Source organism: Muntiacus reevesi, chromosome 3, assembly GCF_963930625.1.
Source record: "Muntiacus reevesi chromosome 3, mMunRee1.1, whole genome shotgun sequence".
NCBI lineage: Eukaryota > Metazoa > Chordata > Mammalia > Artiodactyla > Cervidae > Muntiacus > Muntiacus reevesi.
The window spans coordinates 77869443-77896242 of record NC_089251.1 but is presented as its reverse complement, the minus strand read 5'-3'; the positions used below and the strand labels follow the sequence as shown (position 1 = coordinate 77896242).

The window sequence follows — 26800 nt, the reverse complement described above, 5'->3', positions numbered from 1 at the left end:
ACTGACACTGTTTGTATATTGTGTTACCTGCTAAGAGGAGGTATATTGTCGCCTGCTGAGAGGGTGTGCAGTTTGAAATAAACCAAAGAAATCAAAAGCCCTTGAGCTACAGATAGAATCTTTCCTTGTTGGATATTCCAAGGTAATATCCAGATCTTTGCAACTCCAGAAGTTAGAAAAAAGGGTGCTAACCCTAAATCTCTTTTAAGTGTAAATAAGCAGAAGAGGAAGGAAACCAAATATTGCACTTCCAAAAAATACACTCACCACGAAAATTTACCTATTGGCATATGTTAAATAGAATATATAAATATTAGTTAGATATCTAGGTCTTGGCTTTGTTCAAGTATATATTCTCTGTATTTAAAAAGAGACCAAAAAGGAGGGGACCTCTTCTCTGTTGGAAATTTTTTTTAAGCAGAGATCTGATTTCTTATTAGTGACAGTCATCTAGATTAAAATGTATTTCAGGGCTGTCCAGTTTTTTAAAATACAAATCATCCCAACTTCTAGAATATGTGTTTTTGACATCCTCTTTGCTTATTTTCAGCTGAGAAAAAAACCCAGACTGCCCCCCTTTGATGATTCTAGTGGTAAAGAACTCACCTACTGAACATGCATGAGATGTAAGAGATGCAGGTTCAATCCCTGGGTTGGAAAGATCCCCTGGAGAAGGGCCTGGCAACCCACTCCAGTATGTTCCATGGACAGAGGAGCCTGGCAGGCTACGGTCCATAGGGTCGCAAAGAATTGGACACAACTGAAGTGACTTAGCACTCCCCCTTGAACATGGAGAATATGAGTTTTCATGAGAATTTCTAGTCTTGTACATATTTATTTTGCTGTGTTTGAAGATGTTTCACCCATAATGAATTTTCACAACTGTAGGTAGAAGTTTTTTGTTTTGTTTTTTTAATTTAAACTAGGAAATACAATTAACTGGAAAATCTTCATTCCTTAACCATGCCGGTTAACTGAGCTAGTAGAGTTAGAAATCCATTCTGTCTGGAAATGACAATCAGACTCCATGTTATGTTGCTCATTCTATCAGTTGTTACTGTTTTCCTGAAGTGCTTTGAAAAGAATTCTGAAACTTGTGATTAGCGTAGCAGAAAAGAGGTACACATCATCAGTGAGATATATGAGAGTGCAGGAAAAGACACAGTGAATCACATACCACATTTCTAAGCCATACTCATGGTTGATTCCCTAAGGAACAAATTCTCCAAAAATATTCTATTGATTATTTCCTTTAATAATGCTTTTTAAACTTTTTAAAGATTTTGATATTTCTAAAAATACATGCAAATAATACAACAAGCACCCATCTACTGACCCCCCAAATTTATTAGATCTTTACATTTTGCTCTGTTTAACTCAGGTTTTTTGTTAAAATTTATTAACAATATCTGACACAATTTCTTCTTTTTTGTTTGTTTGTTTATTTTTCCTTACACCATGTGGCTTGGAGGATGTTAGTTCCCTGATCAGGGATTGAACCTGGGCCCTGGCAATTAAAGCACCAAGTTCTAACCACTAGATCACCAGGGAATTCCTTAATTTCTTCTTTTATAATTAAGCTATCTATCATTGATCAGATTTGATTAAGAATATTTATTTTATTTGAGCATAAGGTAGTAAGTGGTAAAGTTTAGATTCAGATAAGGATGGCCTTTATCACAAAGCTTGTGTTCTGTCCACTATACTGTATAGCCACCCTCTCAGTACCAGGAATTTTCAGTATCAAAATAGATAAAATGTTGAGATGAATTACATTTCAGGAAGCAGCAGCTTCATTATTGAATACAGATAGCCCTATGCTGCATTTACTATTATCAAGAGATAATTTAATCATTTCTTTTTCTCACATATCTGGACCACCAGACTTTATTAATATATTAATTAATGTTACTGATCTCATACTCTTTTTTGACCAGTCCCATGGTCCCTCTCTTCCCCTTGACTTTCATGCTGGTGTACAATGAGGACAGCCAGAAAGTAGCAGTTGGGTAAAACAACTAAGTTGTTTAGCTATAAGGTCAAGAAACCTGACAGACTCAAAATGTTTGCAGTGAGAATTTGACTCACTAGTGATTGAGGAGCAAAGAGGTTCTTCATCTGTATATTTTTTCTAATTCCCAAGGTAAAGACTCTCTTCTTAGTTTGCAAACTAGTGAGCTCTATGTTGGCCAAAGGTGTGTTTTCACATGATATTCTCCCTCTTTGGCAAAGGAGTAAACATTTAAAAATTGGGAGACTTCACAATAAATTATAGATTTTCTGTTTCTCTTGAAAAATGAGAAGCTCTAGCAGCACTGGGCCCACATTCTTCCTGAGGTTGATTAGGGAGGTTAGGTTGCTGCCTCCCTAAGATGGGCCTGGTGGATACCAGTGCCCCCACCTTAACTGATCATCCCACATGCTCCCAGGGCTCTCACTTTGCATTTCCTGCCTGGGCCTCTAGACACCTGAACTTGTGACCCAGATAGGACCCTCAGAATTCTAGCTCATTTGCATGCAGTTGCTGTTCTGTGGTCACTTTAAAGCTTTTGAAGAGAGATGATAGAGTGTTGAATAATGTATTATAAGCAGTTCCTAGACAGTGTTTAGAATGCTTACAAATCCAAAGGGAAAGAAAGATATACTTGTCAAGACCTCATACTTTACAGTGTGATATCTTATTTGTTCAATCAGAATTCCAAATGGTAAGTAGTAGTAGTATTTTATTTATTAGGAAAATGAGGCCAGAGTCTTATGGTTAGGAGGAGGATAAAGCTGGGATTCAAATTCCAGACAGTGTTTCTCTAAAGCTCATGCTCTTTTCCACTATAATGTGTTGCCCCCCTCAGTTTCCAGAATTGTTCCCATTGTCTAAGATAGATACTCGGCCTCCAACATGTATACGGCCAATTTATAGACCGGAAAGAGATTTTCACCTAACATGCATTGCCATTTTTATATTATATTAGAAAAGTTCGCAAGCATAGATACAGCTGCTTTGCTTATTATACTTGGTTGCTTGTGCTGCTTTCCAGTTGCTGAAGGCATCAGTGCAGTTTTCTGAGCTGGCTCTATTGCAGAAGTGAAGTTGCTCAGTCGTGTACGACTGTTTGCGATCCCATTGACTGTAGCCTACCAGGTTCCTCCGTCCATGGCATTTTCCAGGCAAGAATACTGGAGTGGGTTGCCGTTTCCTTCTCCAGGGCATCTTCCCGACCCAGGGAACAAACCCAGGTCTCCCCCATTGTGGCTTTACCCTCTGAGCCACCTAGGGAAGCCCCTATTAGCAGAGGAGGGCACTTTTTTTTCTTCGATGCTGTCCTAACCCATTCCCTTTGCTGGATACACAGTCTCTTTTAACTGGCAATAGAAACATCTATGAAGTATTTTTTTCCATTCAGAAAGCATTTATGCTATACACCTCTGACCAGTGGATGACCTTGGAAGATATTCCACAGGACAGGATATTTCCCTTTAAGGATTTATTTTCTTAAAAAAAAAAAAACCAACTAGAGGGAAAATTATGTAACAAATTGACACCTAGAAGACAGTGGACTTTACAAAAAATGACAGGGAGATAGAGATAAAGATGATTGCTGAAGGAAAATAGTTACAGTTGATAACTGAATCGTTTAGTTATCATCAAAGCCCAGGAAACAGAGCCCACTCTTAGATTCAAAAGTAATAGAGACATACATCACGTGGTGTTAAAAAATTGTGGCGTGGGAGGTCTTAGCCTGTTCTTAGATCAAACCCTGAGGCTGAGCACACTGTAATAATAATAAAAATAACTTGAACTTCTCACCCATAGCAAGTACAGTTTAAGTCTGACTCTGAAGAAATACTTACAAACATTCAGCAAATGGTTTTTTTCCTCCTGCTTTCATGGTTTGTGTTACATAAGCTATTGAATTATCTACGCGTCCCCTTAGTAGCTTAGGTCATTCATTATTAGAGGTCCCGAGGTTGATTCAACCTTTGATTGATAATCACACTTTGTTTCTAACATGATTTTCCTATCATCACAGACAAGTTAGCAAGTTCTAGACAGTGCCTATGCATTTGTAGTCAGTCCCTTATTTTCTCCTTCTCTTTTAGGTTCTTTTGTAAACATTTCACAGCCACCATCAACATTTATTAAACCTGTCTGTATGTAGGTCAGCCAAGGATGGGTGTTTTTGTTTTGTTTCTTAAGACTTACAAACAGTCTGATCTGTTCACTTAAGTATTGTTTTCATTTGTAAAAGGTTTACTATAAATGTTAATTCGATTCTAGAGTTGTCTTTTTAACATTTTTAGTTTTAGACTATTGCAGATCTTACAAGCAGCTATTGGTTTATGTAAATAAAAGATGTTTGTGCTGTTATGTTCATATTACCTATGCTGCAGACTAAAAAACTATTTCCTAGCACTGTCTTTGAGATTTTCGTGTTTTATGATTGAATTTAATTGCTTAAACTCAAGGCTGATTGTCGGCACAGCTGTGAAATGAAGAGCATGGGTCACCTTTCCCTCCACCTCTGGTCGCTGCTCTGGGCAACAGTGCTTGGTCTCTCTCTGTCCCCGACTTAGGGGGTGTCTGACTCCACCCATGTGCGTTCTGTGGCCGTGTTTTTTTGTCTGTCATTAAATGTCAGTAGGTTGATCAGGTAGTGTGGCAGACATGGTTGTTGTCAGAGTACTCTGATAATCTTTTTTTCAATTGTCAAAGAACCTTCCATCACAAAATTATTTTCTCTTGCATTTTTATACCTCAACTTTCCTGACTTTCTTGTTGCAATGTGTCAACTTATAGATAAATTATATTTTAATTATGAAAAGTTACTCTATGTTAAGGAATGACCAGTGATTTTCTTTCATTTGATGTTTTGAACTAGTCTTTATACAAAAGCAGTTGTATATAGTGAGACTAGAATTCTGAAGTAGCTATTTTCTATCTTGTTTTTATTATGTCATATGTCAATCCATTTTTCTATGAATATTCAGCAAATACATCTGTCTTAATTTTTTTCTTGTGTTTCAACAGAAGGAGAATACATTAAAATGTTTATGCGTGGTCGACCAATTACAATGTTCATTCCTTCTGATGTTGACAACTATGATGACATCAGAACAGAACTGCCTCCTGAGAAGCTCAAACTGGAGTGGGTGTATCCTCTTCTATTGTGACAGCATATTTGTTTGCTCTGTCTTTAAGAAAAATTACTTTACCTGACCTCTATCAAAATTGTCTTTATGTCAAGTAAAACGTGATAAACAGTGACCACTTGAGAAAGTAAACAGGTGTCATCTCTAATCTTTTCACATATTATATATATATTGCTGTTAGCAGCTTAAAAGCACCAAAATTAATATCTTCAGATAGGGTAAGCAGTATTCCATGGACATCGAGGCAGGTGCTTGTGGTGTAGTGAAAGAGGCATCAGATTACAATTGGAAGGCTGGTGTTTTGAGTCTTGGCTCTGCCACTTACCCCCAATGAACGCTACTTCTTCCAATATAAAAAGAGGTCAGTACTCCGTACCTCACAGGTCTGTCTTAAGAATTAAATAAGGAAACATCAGTTAAGCATTTTGTAACCTTTGAAATAATATGAATTATCTTATTAAGAGCTGAAATTAGCAAGATGGATTCTAATTTGAGAATTAACTTCTTCATGACCAGACATTTTCTTAAAAATGACTATATGAAACAGTGCTCCTTATTTCGCTTAGGAAGTCTCATTTCTCTTAGACATTCTAAGAAATTCTCAGTGAAGCAGAAGAAACTTAATGTTTGAACTTTGCTTTTTGCCTCCATTCTTTTACATCGTCTTTCCCACTCCTTGAAACATTCCCTCCTTTTGGCAGAAATTAGCTTGAGAAAACTCACCAATCCTGTGATTCTGCACTTTCTTAGCAGGCACTCTGCTTATACCAGATTGTGCCTGGCTATCTCTTATTCATCATTTAGGTCAAGTATAAGTGTCACTTTTTCAAGTAGCTCTTGTTTTTGTTTAAATTTTGGGCTGCACCATTCAGTTTGTGGGATCTTAGGTCCCGACTAGGGATCAGACCTGGTTAAGCACTGAAAGCACAGAGTCCAGCTGGTAGGTCACCAGGAAATTCCCTCGAATAGCCCTTCTTTTGATCTCTCTCTTTTTCTTTCTCCATTTAAGTTAGATCCTCCTTTTATGTTTTCTCCTAGCATCCTGTTGTTTTTCCTTCCACAATTTCTGATGATATACCTGGTGTAAATTTTTGTTACCTTTGAAAAGCATGAACTCCGGGACATAGGCCCACATTTTTTTGTGCAGAAGTGCCTGTTCTACTCTATGCCTGATACACATTAGGAGCTCAATATGTATTTGTTGGTTGAATGGGGAAACTAAGATTTAAGCATATTAAAAGTCTTGAAACTGCACAAGGGCTAATGGCAGGACATGAGGTTTATAGTTCCAGTCCAGTCCTCTTTTCTTATATTATACTGATTCCCTTACATATCATTAATAAATTATTTAACATTTTGAAAGCTACATTTGTTTGAAACCTTGACTCTCTTTTAAGATACGGTTATCGAGGAAAGGATTGTCGAGCTAATGTTTACCTTCTTCCTACTGGGGAAATTGTTTATTTCATAGCATCAGTAGTAGTACTATTTAATTATGAAGAGAGAACTCAACGGCACTACCTGGGTCATACAGACTGTGTAAAATGGTTGGTATCGTTTAATATTTTTTTTTTAATTTCATGCTCTTATTTTTGTATTTTATTAAGCTGGGTTTTTATTGGAAATGATTTCTTGTGGGAAAATGAGAATTTAAGGATATTATGGACATCCTGTAGATAGATTTCAAAAATAAAAAAGACTTATAGGCCTCCAAAATAGTTGGTGTGATACCTGCATCAATAGGTATCTGCAGTAGATACCTGCAACATATCTATAAATTTTGATGGGGGCTTCTTTTGCTTTCCCAGATCTTTTATACTTTTTCCTCTGGCCTATAACATCAGATATATGTGGCAGACTAGACTTTTACATACTTATGAGAATGATTATTGGTTACTTAATATTTATTGAGAATTTATTTTATGTAGGTGTTTTGAACTTGAGACTTTTGGGAGGAAAGGGAAATCATAGCTGAATAAGGATCAAACTGTAAAATAAGAGTGAGAACCATAAAAATGTGAGAACTCGTTTTCTATGCTTGGCATGTTTTTGAAGTACTCAATTTTACTACTTCGAAGTTAACTTGAATTACCTATTGCTTAAATTCATTATTTTCCAACATTTAAAATCTTCTGTTCGGGCAACTATATCTATACCTAGAAAAAGATTAATATATGTTAGACTTAAAATATAGATATTGTTAAACTTTTAGAGATGATTAAAATTTTGTCTTTTTCACTAGAAGAATAATAATACATGTACAGAATTACTTATTACAACATCATTTTTGATGGTAAAGGTTGGAAAGAACCTGAATAACTTTTAGCTGGAGACTAGTAACGTTGTGGTATGCATGCAGCCATGCAGCCATAAAGAAAGAATGAGGTTAGATGGACTTAGAGATTATCCTCCTTAAGTGAAGTAAGTCAGAAAGAGAAAGACAATTACTATATAGTATCACATATTTAGAATCTAAAATATGACATAAAAGAGCAGAAACAGACTTACTGACTAGAGAATAGACTTGTTGAGATTGGGGAGAAAAGAATTGGGAGTTTGGAATTAGCAGATGCAATCTATTATATATACGATGGATATACAACACAGTCCTATTGTATAGCACAGGGAATTATATTCAGTACACTGTGATAAACCATAATGGAAATGAATGTGAAAAAGAAAAAAATATATAACGGAATCACTTTGCTGTGCCACATAAATTAACACAACATTGTAAATCAACTATGCTTCAACAAAATTAAGAAAGAATGAGGAGAGTGTTTGTGTATTAAATGGAAAGATCGCTAAGATACATTCCTAAGTATAAAAGAACAAGAAAATGTGTAGTATTCTACCATTTGTGTAAAAAAGAAGGTGGAAGATAAATATTTATCTTGACTTTCACATAGGTAAAATTTTTCCAGAATTAGTAATAAAAAGAAACTGATTACAGTGATTACCTGGCTGGTGTTACAGGGAGTAGGGATGATAGCCAGATACATGAGACTCTAGCAGAATTTCATATGTGTTTTTATAGTTTTTGATATTTGAACCATGCACATATATTACCTAATCCAGCAATTTTGCTCTTTTAAATGTTTAAGATTTGAATTAAATATGGCAAAATGTTAATGTTAGATTTTTTATTAACTCTTAATGTAATTGATCTATATTTAAAAAAGTAAATTTGCTGGATTAGGTAATGTATGTGCTTGGTTCAGATATTAACTATTAATGTAATTGATCTCAATAAAGGATATATGGGCTTCCCTTGATAGCTCAGTTGGTAAAGAATCCACCTGCAATGCAGCAGACCCCAGTTCAATTCCTGAGTCAGGAAGATCCACTGGAGAAGGGATAGGCTACCCACTCCAGTGTTCTTGGGTTTCCCTGTGGCTCATCTGGTAAAGAATCTGCATGCAATGTGGGAGACCTGGGTTTGATCCTTGGGTTGGGAAGATCCCGTGGAAAATGGAAAGGCTGCCCACTCCAGTGTTCTGGTCTAGAGAGTTCCATGAACTGTATATTCCATGGGGTCGCAGAGAGTTGGACACAACTGAGCGACTTTCACTTTCATTTTTCTTTCAAAGGATTTGAACTATTGGAGAGGAAATAACATTAGTTAAAGCACCATATTGATAAACTCTAGCCTCTTTAATAGTAAAAGAAATTAAACTGATAATCTTTTATACCAACCAAATTATCAAGGCATGTTAAAAGGTATAGTTCTTAATATGAGAAAATTGTAGTGGAATTTTTAAAACATTTTTATTTCTTTATAACAATTTAAATTGATAACTGTTCCTCTGGAAAGTAATGAGCAATACATACCAAAAACAAAAAAATGTATGTTCTCTATTTATTGCTTAAATTCATTATTTTCCAACATTTAAAATCTTCACAATGTAATATTACATCTTCATGGTAATAAAACTATGTGAATATGTCTAGGTGCAAGACTAGAAAGAAACAAGTTCCTTTATCATGAATACATGATAAATTTATCATGCCACAATTATGAGTAGATATTTTCTTCAAATTTAGTGTTCTAATAATTCAGTTTAACAAAGGAGGCAGAAATACTGATAAAAAGAAAAGAAGTCCTATAGGTAATTGATGTTTATTTGATTAGCCAAGGAAAATAAAACATATGAGTCACATTGAGTTTTTTTAATGATTAAAAACTGTTGAAAAATGTTGATACTGAGGCATGTTTCTGCTGTTTTACATCTTTCCTGTATTTAAAATTGTTGTTAACACTGCTTTTTAGCCTTGCTATACATCCTGACAAAATTAGGATTGCAACTGGACAGATAGCTGGAGTGGATAAGGATGGAAGGGTGAGTGGCACAGTTTTATGCATTCTGTACCAGGTGATATTGATATTAGGATGGGATTGATTGTATTTAACCCTAACTCATTTATTTCATTCTCTTAAAATTTAACTATTAAGGAATTTTTAGTATAAGCAGAGAAAAAAATAATAGAATGTAATAACATTCAAAAAAACAAGTCACACTAAAATACTCGTTTCCAGAAAATAAGTGTTCTCCCTAAGGAAGCTATTTACTTATAAGAATGGGAGAACTGATAAGCTTATTAAAGTTCTTTTTTTAAACATAGAATAATTTATCAGTCTGCTGGAAGGTACTATAATTATCCTAAATTGATGGATCCCTAATTTTATATTTTACATATGATTTTATCTGTGTTTTACATATGATTTTTTAAAATTGATTTTATATATGACAAGAAATAGCACTTAAAATTTACAGTTATTATTCAGTACTGTTGGCTTACATGACAAATCCCTTATTAATACAGATCAGCAGTGAATATTAATGATGACTGATTAGCATATATATGACTAAATAACATTTTCTGCCTGGTTTCTTTAAAGAAAAGTAGTTGGAGGGGTTATATTGGATGAGTTTTAATACTCCTTCCAGGTCTAAATTCTGTTTAAGGGCTGTTTGCTTAGCAATTTTTTGGACATTGATTTTTTTTTTTTAAGTATTATTTTCTCAGGAATGAAAGTAATGCAAAAAGCAGGATTTCCAGTGCAGATTTGCTGGTATTAGAATCCTGACTCTACCTTTTAATAGCTGGATAACTATGGGCAAGTTATTTAAATCTCTATTTCAAAACAGCACTGTAACTTGTATATTACCATATGTAAAACAGATGACCAGTGCAAGTTCCACGCATGAGGCAGGGCACTCAAAACCAGTGCTCTAGGACAACCCAGAGGGATGGGGTAGGGATGGAGGGAGGAGGGGGATTCAGGAAGCGGGGAACACATGCACCCTTGGCTGATTCATCTCAATGTATGGCCAAAACTACCACAATATTGTAAAGTAATTAGCCTCCAATTAAAATTAATTAATTTAAAAAACTCTATCTCAATTTCCTCATTAGTTAAATGGTGATTATAATAGCACCTAACCCCCAGGGTCTTTGAGAATTAAATGAATGAATGCATGTGACGTATTAGAATAGTATATAGCACATACTAGGATACTCAGATCATTTGCTGCTACTATTATCACTTTGTCATTTCCTTATTTTTGTAGTAAGAGAAGAAAATACCTGCTCAAGATTCTTTGGGGGCATGTGTAAATGTACTGGCTATTTTTTATTAGGTATTTATCCATCCATCATTATCTTTTAAAGATGGCAAACAGTTCTTGTAGGAGTGGTATCTTCATCTATGTAAATGCTAGTTAAGTCCTGCTATCTTGTATTTTTCCCCTTGTTTTTGCAGCCCCTGCAACCCCATGTCAGAGTGTGGGATTCAGTTAGTCTTTCTACACTGCAAATTATTGGACTTGGAACTTTTGAACGTGGAGTAGGATGCCTGGATTTTTCAAAAGCAGTAAGTAGCAATTTTTAAGGGAGTAAGCCAGCCGCACAAAGATAGAGAAAAGACGTTACACTCAGTTTTGTGTGTGTTCATAGAAAGTGATCACTGAATTGAAAAATTAGATGTTGCTTATCAGTGACCAGCATTTTAACTGAAATACTAAAGGACTTTGGTTTAGATAAGATCCAGGATATTACACTTAATTATACTTATTTTGTTCTGCCTGAAATAGAATTCCAGTGTAATAGCAGGAAATGGTTAAAGGAATGCATACATAGCATAGTAAAATTGAAGCAAGTAATAAGATATGTTTTTGATTCAGCTTGAGTCATAGAAGTCTATTTTATTTAGAAATTTTATGGACATGAAACTTGGCCAATTCTGCTACAAGTATTGTCTTTTCTTAATGTCATGTTGCAGCAAAGAAAACAGTCAAATCTTTGTGCTCACTAAAACCATGAATTGTTTTGGTTCTGAATTGATGAAGGCATGATTTTATATCTAAGTTTAAAATTCAGCATCTAGCATTCTAACCTAAGTCTTGGTGCTTTATTCTGGGGAGAATGAGATAAGATGTTGCTCATTTAAACATTCTGTTTATTCTTGAACTATATGTAATTGTTATAAACCATACAGGAGAACTTCTATATTTTTAGGATCCATAATTTTTAATTTCAAACATAAATACTCCTCCAGATTTTATTGGGCCTCATTCTTTCTTTAGAATATATTTATGTATTCACATTATCTCTTCAGTTCCTAACTATCAGCAGCTGTATTCTGGATTATGACTGTTTTGTGGGATGTGGAGGAGGAAAGGACATTTTTAGAGCAGAAGTATAAATTTGGGTAGATACAGGAACTTTACTAGCTTACAAGCACTGAATGTCAAGGGTTCTCATGAATCAGGAATTAGAAGAAAGGAGATGAGAAAAGGAGATGAGCAGAGAGAGGGGAAATACTTTTACTACCTTTTTTACCCCCTAAAATCTCTATAGCAGTAACTGTTGTCTTCTTCTTGATACCTTTGTTACAGTATTAAGATTATCTTGAATTGCCTCATACAGCTGACTTTTCCTAGTTTAGGTAATCATTTCAATACAGGGTAAAAGGAGGCAAAAGAGAAGAGAATGAGCTCTGCCCTTCCTCAGTACTCTCACTTGTCACCACAGTATTTCTTTGTTCCATAGACATCATAAGGTGTATGTTACAAATGCTACTAGAAAAAATCTTTTAATATCATCCACAGTTCTTTTTCTAGGAGGCATCAATTAGTGAATGAAAATGGTTACAGGAAAATAGAAAGAAATTTAGTTATGTTTTTATTTATCTTGTTGATTCATTTTAATGTAAATTAAGAATATCATGGAAAACTAAAATTGGCAAACTTTCACATAGCTTATTCCAACAGATTTACTGAAATTTAGGACCAAAGTCATAAAATTGTATACATTTCACATCTACTGCAAAGGAAAATAAAAGCAGTCAGAACACTTTAAAGCAGAAAATACTTTAAGACGCAGAATGGACTATGCTCAAAATTAATTATTTGCTATTTTTGAATAGTGGAAGTGGCTAGATAGCTAATGGAGATCAACCTAGGGGGAAAAATTAGAAATTTGAAAAAAAATTAAGAATCCTTATTATATTTCTGAAGAAAATACAGTCTTAGTAAATAGTATATTCATTATATTTCAAAGAACCATGAGTTTAAAGCATTTTGGATTTATCTTAATGTTGGTGGTTTTCATATTATGGTGTTTCTTTTTAAAAAGTAAGCCTTATCTGAAGACTTTTAAATGCCTTATTTAAACTGACTTTTCTTTAGGATTCAGGTGTTCATTTATGTGTTATTGATGACTCCAATGAGCATATGCTTACTGTGTGGGATTGGCAGAAAAAATCAAAAGGAGCAGAAATAAAGGTAAAAAATTTTGAATTAGGGTATTTATCTTTTAGAATACATTTTTTGTTTTGCAAGTCCTTGGAAGTATGTTGCATATTCTTAGGTTTCAGGAGAGTACCAGCTGACCAAGTTCATCAGATTTGCTGATTTGTCATCATTCTTATGATGGTGGTGGTTTAGTCACTAAGTCGTGTCTGACTCTTGCGACCCCATGGACTTTAGCTAACCAGGCTCCTTTGACCATGGGATTCTCCAGGCAAGAATACTGGAGTGGGTTGCCATTTCCTTCTCTAAGCATTCTTATTTATGGTACCTTTAAGATAAAGTAGTCAAGCAGCTTCAGCCACTTTCAGTGATGTTTCAGATACATTGTACTACTGAAATGCTGAAGTAGTTGGATATCTAATCTCAAAATTAAGACTACATGCTCTGCTTGGCTTCTTCTTTAACAAAATGTTATTTTGTTCAATCTATAAAGCTTAAAAAATCTAAAGGAAAAATTCAGCCTCGGGAATATGACTGACATAACTGAAAAAACATGCAGTGAGAAGTTTTTTGGTCTTAATTATGTCTGTGGGATTATTACATAAAATGCTACAGCATTTATAGTTGCTGTGGAATAGTGTTAATCCTTTGGTGTGGAGCAGGCTATAACTTGTAAGAAAGGAATGAGGTTAGCATTGCAGCTGCATTCATATGGCTCAGAAAATGGCCTCCCTCTGACAGGCTTTCAGAGGGATCCAGAGGTACAGGATGGCTTTAAAAAGCCTGTGACATATTTGCTTTACTCTTAATTAACATCACATTCCAAAAAAAAAAAAAAAAATAACATCATATTCCTCCTCAGTTGCCCTCCAAGTTTTGTTTTGTAAAATCTTCAAGCTTTCAGCTTCTTGGATGAAAAGAGGTTATTTATTTTAGATAGTATAAGTTAATCTTTTGAAAGAAGTAGGGTAGATTTTATTTTACTTGAAAGGAATATAAGGTGTCAGGAAAGCTCAAATTTTAAAAAAACATAAATGAAGATAGATGGTCTTTCAGCCATCGTTCAGAGTAATTTTACATTGAATGTCATAGGGAAATAATACCACAGTGAAATTCGTAAATTTTGGTCCTTTGTATTAAAGGCTGCCAGATGAAGTCTTATGGTTTTCCTCCTGCTGGCTTCTCCTCAAGATCCTTTCTGGAACCTTGGGTGTATATGTTGCTGAGAGTTACACCCCGTGTCTTGTGCAAACACCATGTGCTGCTCCCATTGCTCCAGGCCTTGGCTACTACTTGACGTGTCCCACATCAGCTGACTCCAGCCCAAAGCAGCAAGGGCAGCTCTTGTTGCCTGTTGGACATCTTCATATAGAACACCCCAGCCCACAGTGTATACACATATGTACTAATCATATTTATTAGCCCCCAGTCAGTTTTGCCTCGCAGTGAGTAGCATCGCATTCCACTTAATTGCCCAAGCTGAAAATTTGGACGTCATTCATGACTCCTTTTCCCTCACTTTCACACTCAGCCAGTCAACAGGTGCTTTCAATTCCGTGTCCCTGATGTCTGTGTTAGAACTCTTTCTCCCTCTCTCTCTCTCTCTCTTTTTTTTTTTTTTTTTTGTAATTTTAATTTATTTATTTTTTGGCCACACTGCACAGCTTGTGGGATCTTAGTTCTCTGACCATGCATTGAACCCAGGGCCATGGCAGTAAAGTGCCTAATCCTAACCACTGGACCATCAGGGAAGTACCTATATTAGAATTCTTTCATTGCAAATGACTTCAAAACAACTAAAGCAAACTTAATAAGAATTTATAGATTCAGATTTAGAAAGTTAAAGAAGAGATCTTGTAAAGGCAGAGAATTTTGCCTCAGGAATGATTTAAGTCAGGGACTAGATCACTGATTTCTGTCCCTCTTAGCTTCTCCCTATGTATTGACCTTATTCTAAGCTTCTGTAGATAAGTTCTGTCCTAGTTTATGTCACAAAGGATCGGAGATTTGATACATTACTTGTTAATTTATGTAAATTTAAATTCAATAAGGCAACTTCATAACCTCATTGACAGAAATTAAAAGAAGACCTAAATAATCAGAGGATTGTATATTTATAATGAGTAGAAGATAATATTGTAAAGATGTTAATTCTTCTCTGCATATTGGTCTATACATTTCAATATAGTCAAAATTCCAGCTTGATTTTTGTAGAAGTTGTCAGGCTGAATATATGAGGAAATATGAATGGGTACGAATAGACAAAATCACCAAGGTTGATGAGGGTGTAAAGTAACTGGAACTCTTATATACTGCTGTTGGTCATGTAAATTGGTACAGTCATTTTGGACAACTGTTGGGTAGTGCCTAGTAAAGTTGAACACATGCATATGCCTACCCCTCTGACCCATCTTGTTGCACTCCTAAGTATAAACCCTAAAGAAAATGAATACATGTGTTGACCAAAAGACAAGTATTTAAAAATAACAGAAGCAAAAAAGAAAAGAAAGTTACTCCAATGTCCATCAATAAGAGAATGGATAAATCAGTGCTGTGGTCTTTCCATGTAAAGGAATACTATAAAGCAATTTGCATGAACAAATTGCAGTGTATATACCAACATTAAATATATCTCACAAATGTAATGATAAAATAAACTAGACACAAAAGAATACCCTCTGTGTTATTCCACTTAAATAAAACAGACAAGGCTAATCTTTGCTGCTGCAAATCAGGATCATGGTTATTTCAGTGGAGGGAGAGGATAATAACTAGAAGAGGGATCTGGGATGTTAGTAAATGTTCTGTTTCTTGCTTTAGATGCTGTACACAGATGTGTTCAATTCGTGAGAATATATCAAACTGTGTACTTAGGTTTTGTGAACTTTTCTGATTGTATAGTATACATTAATATCCTATAAAACTATACTAATACCCAAGTGATGTATTTTCATAGATTACTTCAGTTTATATCTTGAACATACCACTAGAACCGTGGGTGTGTATACTTAGAAATATTTATACCGGTGTGTGCTGGTGGCTCGGTTGTGTCCAACTCCTTGCGACCCCATGGTCTGTAGCCCTCCAGGTTCCTCTGTCCATGGGCTTTCCCAGGCAAGAACACTGGAGTGCGTTGCCATGTTCTTCTCCAGGGGATCTTCCTGACCCAGGGATTGAACCCGGGTCTCCTGCATTGCTGGCAGATTCTTTACCGTCTGAGCCAACAGGGAAGCCCAGGGAATATTTATAGTTAGCTTTGATTAATCAGTTTGGCATAAGATCTGTCAAGTAGTTTTGTTGGCGTGAAAGCTAAGGACTCTTCAATCAGTCTTTTAAAGATTCTGATTCTGGAAGAAAGATGACTAATTTTGCTTTGTTGTTAATGTATTATCTTTTTCTTCCTTTTTTCCTTCCAGTTTTGTTGAAATATAATTGACATACAGCCCTGTTTAAGATGTACTGCATAATGATTTGACTTAAATTTGTCATGAAATGATTATTACAATAAGTTTTGTGAACATCCATCATCTCGTATAGATAGAAAATAAAAGAAATAGGAACAAATCCTTTTCCTTGTGATGAGAATTCCCCTTACAAGTTTTGTATGTAGTATTCAGCAATGTTAATAATATGTTTTACATTACATCCTTAGTGGTGTACTTTTTATATATTTCTTTTTTTATTGAAGTATACTTGATTTCCAATGTATTAGTTTCAGGTACATAGCACAGTGATTCAGTTTTTTTATACACACACACATATACACAAACATATATGTATACATATATATACACACACACAGGTATATATTCTTTTTCCGATTCTTTTTCCAATATAGTTATTACAAAATATTGAATGTAGTTGCCTGTGCTGTATAGTAGGTCCATATTGTTTTATCTATTTTATATATAGTAGTGTGTATATGTTACTCCCAAATTCCTAATTTATCCCTTTCCCCCTTGGTAACCATAAGTTTGTTTACTATAAGTCTGTTTATGTCTTATAAATAAAACTCATTAATATCATTTTTTTAGATTCCACTTTTAAGTGATATCATCTGATACTTGTCTTTCTCTGTCTGACTGTGTTGTTTTTGTTGGTTAGTCACTAAATTGTGTCTGACTCTTTTGCAACCCCATGGACTGTAGCTCCTCTGTCCATGGGATTTCCCAGGCAAAAATACTGGAGTGGGTTGCCATTTCCTTCTCCAGGGGATCTTCCCACCCAGGGTTTGAACCCGCATCTCCTGCTTGGCAGTTGGATTCTTTACCACTGAGCCACCTGGGAAGGCCCCTTCACTGACTTACTATGATAATCTCTAAGCCCATCCATGTTGCTATAAATGGTATTATTTCATTTCTTTTCACGGTTGAGTAATATTCCATTGTATTTATGTACCACATCTTATTTATCCCCTCATCTGTCAGTGAGAATTTAGGTTGCTTCCATGTCTTGGCTATTGTAAATAATGCTGCAGTGAACATTAGGTGCATATATTTTTTCGAATTATGTTTTTTTCTGGATATAAGCCCTGGAGTGGGAGATATATATATAAAAGATCATATGGTAGTTCTGTTTTTAGGTTTTTAAGAATCTCCATACTGTTTTCCATAGTGACTTTGCCAATTTACATTCCCATTAACAGTATAGGAGGGTTCCCTTTTCTCCACCCCCTCTCCAGCATTTTTTTTTTCAGCATTATTTATAGACTTTTTGATGATGGCTATTCTGACTGGTGTGAAGTGATACCACATTATAGTTTTGATTTGCATTTCTCTAATAATTAGCAATATCTAACATCTTTTCTTGTGCCTTTTGGCCATCTGTATGTTTTCTTTGCAGAAAGGTCTATTTAGATCTTTTGCCCACTTTTTCATTTCTTTGTTGGAGACTGAGCTGTATATATTTTTTGGAGATTCGTCTCTTGTTGGTTGAATCGTATGCAAAGATTTTCTCCCTTTCTGTGGGTAGTCTTTTCATTTTGTTTATAGTTTCCTTTGTGCAAAAGCTTCTAAGTTTAACTAGGTCCCTTTCTTAGTTTTTTTGGTGGAAAGAGCATAAAAGCGCTTTGTGGTTTTTTGTTTGTTTGATTTTTCATTCTATAGGAATCTATAGTGACCATTCAGCCTTCAGTCTGAGGATGAATCTCTAAATCAGTAATGTTTTCTTGAATGAATGATCAATAGTAATAGTACAAAAACTGGGTTTTTTTTTAAGACCAAAATGGCAGTGTCTTTAGGACAGAATTTGTATTGCTCTTTCATTTGCTAGTTTTAGTGTTCTATTCCCTGAATGTGCAAGAAATTAAAACTGTAATTTGTGTAAATGTCTTTTTAGTGCAGAGTTATTATATATAGATGGCATAAAAGATGATATAATAAGATAAGGACATCAAATTTAAACCATTTTATTCTAAAAATCTATTAAGTTTTTCAGGAAAATAGACGTTGGAAGAAAAGGCATTTCCTTAAAAATTTTCCCTATCTTTGGGACTTCCCTGATGGTCCAGTGGTTAAGATTCTGTGTTTCCCCTGTCGGGGTCACAGGTTTGATTCCCGGTCAGTGAACTGATCTCCGACATGCTATGTGTGGCATGGCCAAAAATTAAAATTCCGTGTCTTTGATTATCAGGACCTGTAACTGGTATTTAATGAAGATAAGGATATACATGCATCTAAAGCTATATTTCTCTTTTCACAGACAACAAATGAAGTTGTTTTGGCTGTGGGATTCCATCCAACAGATGCAAATATCATAATAACATGTGGTAAATCACATATTTTTTTCTGGACCTGGAGTGGCAATTCACTAACAAAAAAACAGGGAGTTTTTGGGGTAAGGATCAGAATGTTACAACTTCATTATAGAACTTTAATTTTGAGTAAGCATAAAGTCATCATGCCAAAGGGACAAACTGAAAATTCTCATTGTTTCATTGTAGAAATATGAAAAACCAAAATTTGTGCAGTGTTTAGCTTTCTTGGGAAATGGAGATGTTCTTGCTGGAGACTCAGGTGGAGTCATACTCATATGGAGCAAAACTACTGTAGAGCCCACACCTGGGAAAGGGCCTAAAGGTACAGTATTCTCCTGTTCAAATCATTCTTTTTAGTTTACAATGCCACTATTGCAGTCCCATCTGTTACCCAGACCAGGAGAGAGAGAGCTGCAAGGAGACTGTATGAGAGTCACTAACATACATTTCATTTTTTACAGTTCTTCATAACAACCTTTTTTTAAATCAAATTATTTACTCATTTATTTAGCATATATAGCCTACATTTGACTACCTTTCCTTCCAGGAGATTAATACAAAATAATTAGAAAAGATAATACAGATGCCATGTTAAAAACTATAGAGATTGAGGGAGAAGTCACCCCAGTCTTCAATGTTTTGTGAAGCCCTCACAGAAGAAATGGTATTTAAGCTCAGCCATAATGAATGTAGAACACTGCAGAAGATAGGGAAACTTAATCCCAGATACGGATCAGTGTACATTAAGGGAGAAAAACGGTTATGACTGTGACGCATCCAGGATAGTGTGAATAACTTTGTCATGTGTTAATAGAAACAAGAAATAGCCAGCATGAAGGAATGACACTTCCAGGATAGTGTGAATGAATTTGTCATGTGTTAACAGAAACAAGAGCTAGCCAGCATGAAGGAAATACTGTTTTAAAAAATAGTAGTGTTTTGCAGTTGCTCTTATCAATTTAAACTAATATATACTAAGCCCTTGAAAATTCAAATCGAGATTAAAGGTACGGATTTTTTTGAGTTATTCACAATAATCCTTAAAACTGATTGAGTTCACCATGGAAGAGAGAAGAACTATGAGGCCAAGGATACTTTGTCCCACAGTTAGATGACCAGAAAAGAGCCTTCAAGGATTACAGATTTTTAAAAAAGAAAAGTTAGTAAGACAGAACTTTTTATTTAGTGCTCCTGAAAAAGGAAGAGGGGAAAGTTCCCAGGAGTGTCAGGAAGGAGGTCTATAAGAAGGTCAAGAAGAATAAGAACCAAGAAAAGACCATTAAAGTTCACAATTTCAATAGAAAAATGAAGGCTGTAGAACAGCTGAGTGTAGAATAGCCAGTTTTTAAATGGAGAATTTTGAGAATCCCAGTTGAAAATGGAATGAAAAGTAGAGTTACTCGAATCAGTAGTCTTTAAGGTTGACTAAACCTAAAAGTAAAATGAGTATTGTGGAAAAAAGATGAAAACTCATAAGAGAGATGGGAATAACTGAATTGGACATCAGAAGAAAGATTATCCTTGAAAAAGAGCGATAACTCTACATTTATTCTGAAACTGGAGCTTTGGAAAACTAGTATCTTATGTGGCTAAATGACAGAAGTCATGCAGGATTAACATTGCTCTCAGTAAAAGCAGCTCTCTGTTAAAAGCTTGAAGTTATTTTTAAATGGGTAGTATAAGAATAGTATACCTCATTGTAATACAGTATACAGTAGTATACATATACTACTAGTACTAGCATACAGTAGTATACATCATGTAATCAGACTCCATTATACTTCCATTATACTCTATACTTCAGAATTCTACTTATTGGAGTTGGGATTCAGCTGAAACCTTAGACCTGCCTGTGAGAAATTAGATTTATCAGAATACTAAAACTTAACACCTGCAAACTTTAGAGGTATCATTTTATAAATAGTCATTAAAATGGCTCCTTATCCACTTAAAAAAAAGATGGGCCCAAGAACCTTTTCCTTTCTTTCTTTTTTTAACTTTTAAAAATTTTTATTGAAGTATAGTTGATTTACAATGTTGTGTTAGTTTCAGGTGGATTGCAAAGTAAATCAGCCATAGGTATATATATATATATATATATACACTCTTTATTAGATTCTTTTCTTATATAGGCCATTACAGAGTACTGAGTAGGGTTCCCTGTGCTATACAGTAGGTGCTTATAAGTTACCTGTTTTATATATAGTAGTGTGTATGTGTTAGTCCCAGTCTCCCAATTTATGCCTTCTCCTCCTTATCCCCTCAGTTCAGTTCAGTCGCTCAGTCGTGTCCAACTCTGCGACCCCATCGACCACAGCACGCCAAGCCTTCCTGTCCATCACCAACTCCCGGAGTTTACCCAAACTCATGTCCATTGAGTCAGTGATGCCATCCAACCATCTCATCCTCTGTCATCCCCTTCTCCTCCTGCCCCCAATCTTTCCCAGCATCAGGGTCTTTTCAGATGAGTCAGCTCTTCACATCAGGTGGCCAGAGTATTGGCGTTTCAGCTTCAACATCAGTCCTTCCAATGAACATTCAGGACTGATTTCCTTTAGGATGGACTGGTTGGATCTCCTTGCAGTCCAGGGGACTCACAAGAGTCTTCTCCAACACCACAGTTCAAAAGCATCAGTTCTTCAGCACTCAGCTTTATTTATAGTCCAGCTCTCACATCCATATGTGACTACTAGAAGAACCATAAGTTTGACTAGATGGACCTTTGTTGGCAAAGTAATGTCTCTGCTGTTTAATATGCTGTCTAGGTTGGTCATAGCTTTCATTCCAAGGAGTAAGCATCTTTTAATTTCATGGCTGCAGTCACCATCTGCAGTGACTTTGGAGTCCAAAAAAATAAACTCAACCACTGTTTCCCATCTATTTTCCATGAAGTGATGGGACCAGATGCCATGATCTTAGTTTTCTGAATGTTGAGCTTTAAATCAACTTTTTCACTCTCCTCTTTCACTTTCATCAAGAGGCTCTTTAGTTCTTCACTTTCTGCCATAAAGGTGGTGTCATATGCATATCTGAGGTTATTGATATTTCTCCCAGCAATCTTGATTCCAGCTTGTGTTTCATCCAGCCCAGCGTTTCTCATGATGTACTCTGAATATAAGTTAAATAAGCAGGTTGACAGTATACACCCTTGACGTACTCCTTTCCCAGTTTGGAACCAGTCTGTTGGTCCATGTCCAGTTCTAACTGTTGCTTCCTGACCTGCATACAGGTTTCTCAAGAGGCAAGTCAGGTGGTCTGGTAGTCCCATCTCTTTCAGAATTTTCCACAGTTTATTGTGATCCACATAGTCAAAGGCTTTGGCATAGTCAATAAAGCAGAAATAGATGTTTTTCTGGAATTCTCTTGCTTTTTCAATGATCCAACAGATGTTGGCAATTTGATCTCTGGTTCCTCTGCCTTTTCTAAAACCAGCTTGAACATCTGGAAGTTCACAGTTCACGTATTGCTGAAGCCTGGCTTGAAGAATTTTGAGCATTACTTTACTAGCATGTGAGATGAGTCCAATTGTGCGGTAGTTTGAGCATTCTTTGGCATTGCCTTTCTTTGGGATTGGAATGAAAACTGATCTTTTCCAGTTGTGTGGCCACTGCTGAGTTTCCCAAATTTGCTGGCATGTTGAGGGCAGCACTTTAACAGCATCGTCTTTTAGGATTTGAAATAGCTCAACTGGAATTCCATCACCTCCACTAGCTTTGTTTGTAGTGATGCTTCCTAAGGCCCATTTGACTTCGCATTCCAGGATGTCTGGCTCTAGGTGAGTGATCACACCATGGTGATTATCTGGGTCATGAAGATCTTTTCTGTACAGTTCTTCTGTGTATTCTTGCCACCTCTTCTTAATATATTCTGCTTCTGTTAGGTCCATACCATTTCTGTCCTTATGGAGCCGATCTTTGCATGAAATGTTCCTTTGGTATTTCTGATTTTCTTGAAGTGATCTCTAGTCTTTCCCATTCTGTTATTTTCCTCTATTTCTTTGTACTAATCACCGAGGGAGGCTTTCCTATCTCTCCTGCTATTCTTACCCCCTGGCAGCTGTCAGTTTGTTTTCTGCATCTATAACTCTTATTTCTGTTTTGTAGATAAGTTATTTTGTACCTTTTTGTAGATTCCACAAGTACCTTAACAGCTGTTGGATAACACAGTTATTTGTAATATAGAAAGATAGTCCCAATTACTACATTTGTGGTACACTTTCTCCCTTTCTCATCTCCTTTTCCGAACATAGCAACAGACTAAAGGATTCACTCTCCCCTGGACTGAGTCTGGAGGTATCTGTGAGAGCAGCGTGCGTGGCCATGTGGTAAAATGGGAGCAGAGAGAAAAAAAGAATAAATTCATAATTAGTCCCGTTCTTCTTTTTGTTTTTCTCACCCCCCACCCCCAGCTCCTCTTCCCACCCCCAGTAGTGGGCCTTGGAGTTCATTCAGTATTAACCTCAAATTAGTTTTCCTTAAAAATACAGATATATTTTTATTCTCAAGTCTCATTTGTGCTCAGATATACAGGTCCACTTTGCCCTTTTCTTTGGTACATGAAGAGATCAGAGGAAAGTTATTGAAAATAGCCTTTTTTCACATACACACTAATATATATAAAATATATAATCAACAACATCCTACTGTATAGAACAGGAAACTATATTTGATATTCTATAATAACCTTTACAGGAAAAGAACCTGTAAAAGAATAGATAATGTATAACTGAATCACTTTGCTTTATACCTGAAACTAACACAACATTTTCTATCAACTATACTCCAAAATAAAAATTAAATTGAAAAAAATAGCATTTATTCAACCCTATTTATCCATACTGTTTAAGGACAATAAAACTGAAACAGTATCCAGAGAACCATATATAATACTTCCTTCAAGGTAGAAGATTATGAGAGAAAAATTAGACACCTTGTTCTAAAGTCAGTGGATTGGAAGTAGAGAGAGATTCTTTATTAGTAGGAGAGGGAGAAAGAAAAAGGAGGTTATGGGGAACCAGCCTGAGGTTCCTGAGACATTTCCCTGAGGATTTTTTTTTTATATTTGTGACATTACTGTCTTCCACTTCACACCCCTTTTCCATGTATGAAAGTCACTCAGTAGTGTCCAACTCTGCGGCCCCATGGACTATACACAGTCCATGGAATTCTCCAGACCAAAATACTGTGATGGATAGCTGTTCCCTTCCCCAGGGATCGAACCCAGGTCTCGCGCATTGCAGGCTGATTCTTTACCAGCTGAGCCATAAGGGAAGCCCTTTCCGTACATAAAAACCAAGAATTGAAGACATCTGTTAATTAGCCGAGAGCCTTCAGAACTAGCCGTTGAAATGAGTTCTCTCATTTCAGTTTGATGATCTTTCACCATCATCATCCTTAGTGCGAGCAAGTGACCATACGTGCAGTTTGAGGCATCATGGCGGATAGACAGTAAATTCCTTCCAGTCCTGGCACCTGGCCTGAGCGCTGTAGCCATTGCAAAGTAGATCACCAGTTATGATGAAAGGAGGTAACTCGAACAGTCAGATGAGAAAGGTGATTAGGACAAGGCCTGGGGAAGGGACCTGTCCAGAACCTCCTTGCCCTCTCCAGGAATAACACTCTGTCCAGATCTCCATGTGTTCACTGACCCAGAAACTCTGGTTGAGGATCCTTAAGAAAAAAGAGAGAAGAGCAGTATTATCAGTTGCCTTCCCCACTCTCTTTTCTTTTTCTTCTTACTCTCTTTTCTCTTTCCTAGGCATATATTTTCAGTATCAGAAATGACAGGAACAGTATTATATTATCAAAACAGTGACTTAAATTGTTGACATATATTATCCTACCTGTCTGAGAGTTTGGATATAAATGCACCCTTCATTGGCCTTAGTGTGCAAGATGAGAGGCTGGTAAAGGTTCTGAATTGTTTTTATTTATTTTTGTTTTTGTCTGAAAAACTGGTGCCTTACCCTTTGTGCAGAGAAAATCTACATAGACACAAACAGAAAACAGAAAATCTAATCTTGCAAGCTGCTGAAATTTGCTATGTGACTGACCCTATTATGAGCAAACTTGCTGAGAATTTGGTTTCTTCCTTTATATGTGGAGTTTTCCGTTATGTAAGTAAGGCTAGAGAGGATTTGGTGAGTTTAGTAAAATAAATGTGTAAGACGGGATCAGAACAGATGTTCATAGTTTCCATTTCTAAATTCTTGCCCCAAATTTTAATAGATTGATACAGTTTACATATTCCCTAATAAGATATTTCTGTACCCATGGCAGTCTTTATCAACCAAAATTTCAGTATACTGTCATAATTGCATCTGATAAAGGGACTTTAGGAAATTGCAGGAAAAAATGTATAATTTCACAGCTAATTCTTTTATTCTAGTGAATAGAAGACAAACGAAAACTGTTTTATGTCTCATAAGGAGCTCACTTGCTTCCAAACCACTTTTTCCTTATCTTAAATGTAAATTGAGGGGAATCTTCAAAGTAATTAGTATTTTCTGTTTCCTGTGTTTCCAGTTTTATAATATTTTCATATATAACCTTGTCTAGCTTAATATATATAGTTTTTAATATGTAACCTTATGTATAATGACTTGATACTTATATGTACTGCAGAATGATTACCAAAATAAATTAACATGCATTACCTCACAGTTACAATTTTTTTTTCTTGTGATGAGAACGATATTTGTGTGTACTGCAAAATGATTACCAAAATAAGTTTAGTTAACACACATCACCTCACTGTTATAGTTTTTTTCCTTGTGATGAGAACTTCTAAGATCTGTTCCCTTAACAACTTTCAAAAATACTTTAAAGTATATAGTCACCATGCTATGCATTAAATTTCAAAGTTTATACCTTTTAACTGCCTTCACACATTTCTTCTACCCCCACCCCCACCTCTGACAACCACCAGCCTGTTGTCTTTCTGTGAATTCTTTTTTTTTTTAGATTCTACACATAAGTGAGATCTCATAGTATTTATTTGTCTTTCTCTGACTTTTTACACTTAGCTTAATGTCCTCAAGATTCATTTATGTTGCATATGGCAGGATTTCTATCTTTTTTAATCCCATTGTGTATATACCACATCTTCTTTATCCATTCATCCATCTGTAGACACTTAGGTTGTTTCAGTATTTTCTGTTTCTTACTTGGGTACAAAGTGTTTGTTGTTCCCTACATATATGAAATAGTTCAGAGTTTTTCTTACTTGAAAAATTTCAGGATTCTTTAAGTTGAGGGGGAGGTTGAAAGTATGTATACCCCCCTTAAAATGTTCATTATTCTTAAGTCTTTACCAGGTTCCTTAAAGGAACTTCGAAACACCATTTCACCAAATAATCAACATGGGTACATTTGCACATTGCTGAGAATATAATGGGATTCCTGGGTGAGTCAGTGGTAAAGAGTCCGCCTGCCAGTGCAGGAGATGTGGGTTCAGTCCCTGAGTCGAGATCTCCTCAAGAAGGAAATGGCAACCCAACTCCAATATTCTTGCCTGGGAAATGCCATGGACAGAGGAGCCTGGTGGTCTGCAGCCCATGGGGTCACAAAGAGTGGACATGGCTTAGTGACTGAGTTCACATACAGGAATATAACATAAATTTTAAAGTCTCCCTAACATTTGATGCTATACTTAAAAAGGCACAGAAAGCCCTCCAAACAGTCTTTATTTGGCAGTCAAGATAAACTTGCTTTTTATGGAAACCTTGTTTCTGTTAAAGTTGAGAATAAAGGGGGGATTTGCAGTTAAGCTTGGATAGACTTGGCCATGAGTGTGCCTGGAGGTACAGTAGATTTTTAAATACAAGGATAATTATTTTTCTTGGCAGGTATTTCAAACATTATTTGGCTTAAATTAGAATGTCAGAAATATAGACCCATGAGAAGGAAATCTTTGACTATAAATTACTTTGTAGGTAAATACTATCTAAAGTAGAGTATTTTTATTCTTGATGGAGCATTTGTTCTTCAGTTTTTCCATTTTCTAAGATTCTGTCTTTCTAGGAAGATCTTAAGTTAACAAGGTATTTGTAATGTTTAGAAGTAAGGAAGACTGAATTTAAAATAGAAAAGCTGTATTTCACTTTCCTGCTTTCTGATGGAGAGTTGTAAAACACCACACCCCT

At 35.7% G+C, this 26800-nt stretch overlaps 1 protein-coding gene across 3 annotated transcripts in view; it reads left to right on the top strand.

Annotated features, from left to right (window-relative positions):
• EML4 (EMAP like 4) overlaps positions 1–26800 on the top strand; it is a 147824-nt gene that overhangs the window by 92145 nt on the left and 28879 nt on the right. For all 3 annotated transcript variants that reach the window (XM_065929374.1, XM_065929373.1, XM_065929372.1), the window contains 7 exons: positions 5027–5150; positions 6546–6695; positions 9419–9488; positions 10913–11023; positions 12840–12935; positions 18603–18737; positions 18844–18979. In XM_065929374.1, coding sequence (XP_065785446.1) covers positions 5027–5150; positions 6546–6695; positions 9419–9488; positions 10913–11023; positions 12840–12935; positions 18603–18737; positions 18844–18979 — 822 coding nt within the window. The remainder of the gene's footprint in view (positions 1–5026; positions 5151–6545; positions 6696–9418; positions 9489–10912; positions 11024–12839; positions 12936–18602; positions 18738–18843; positions 18980–26800) is intronic.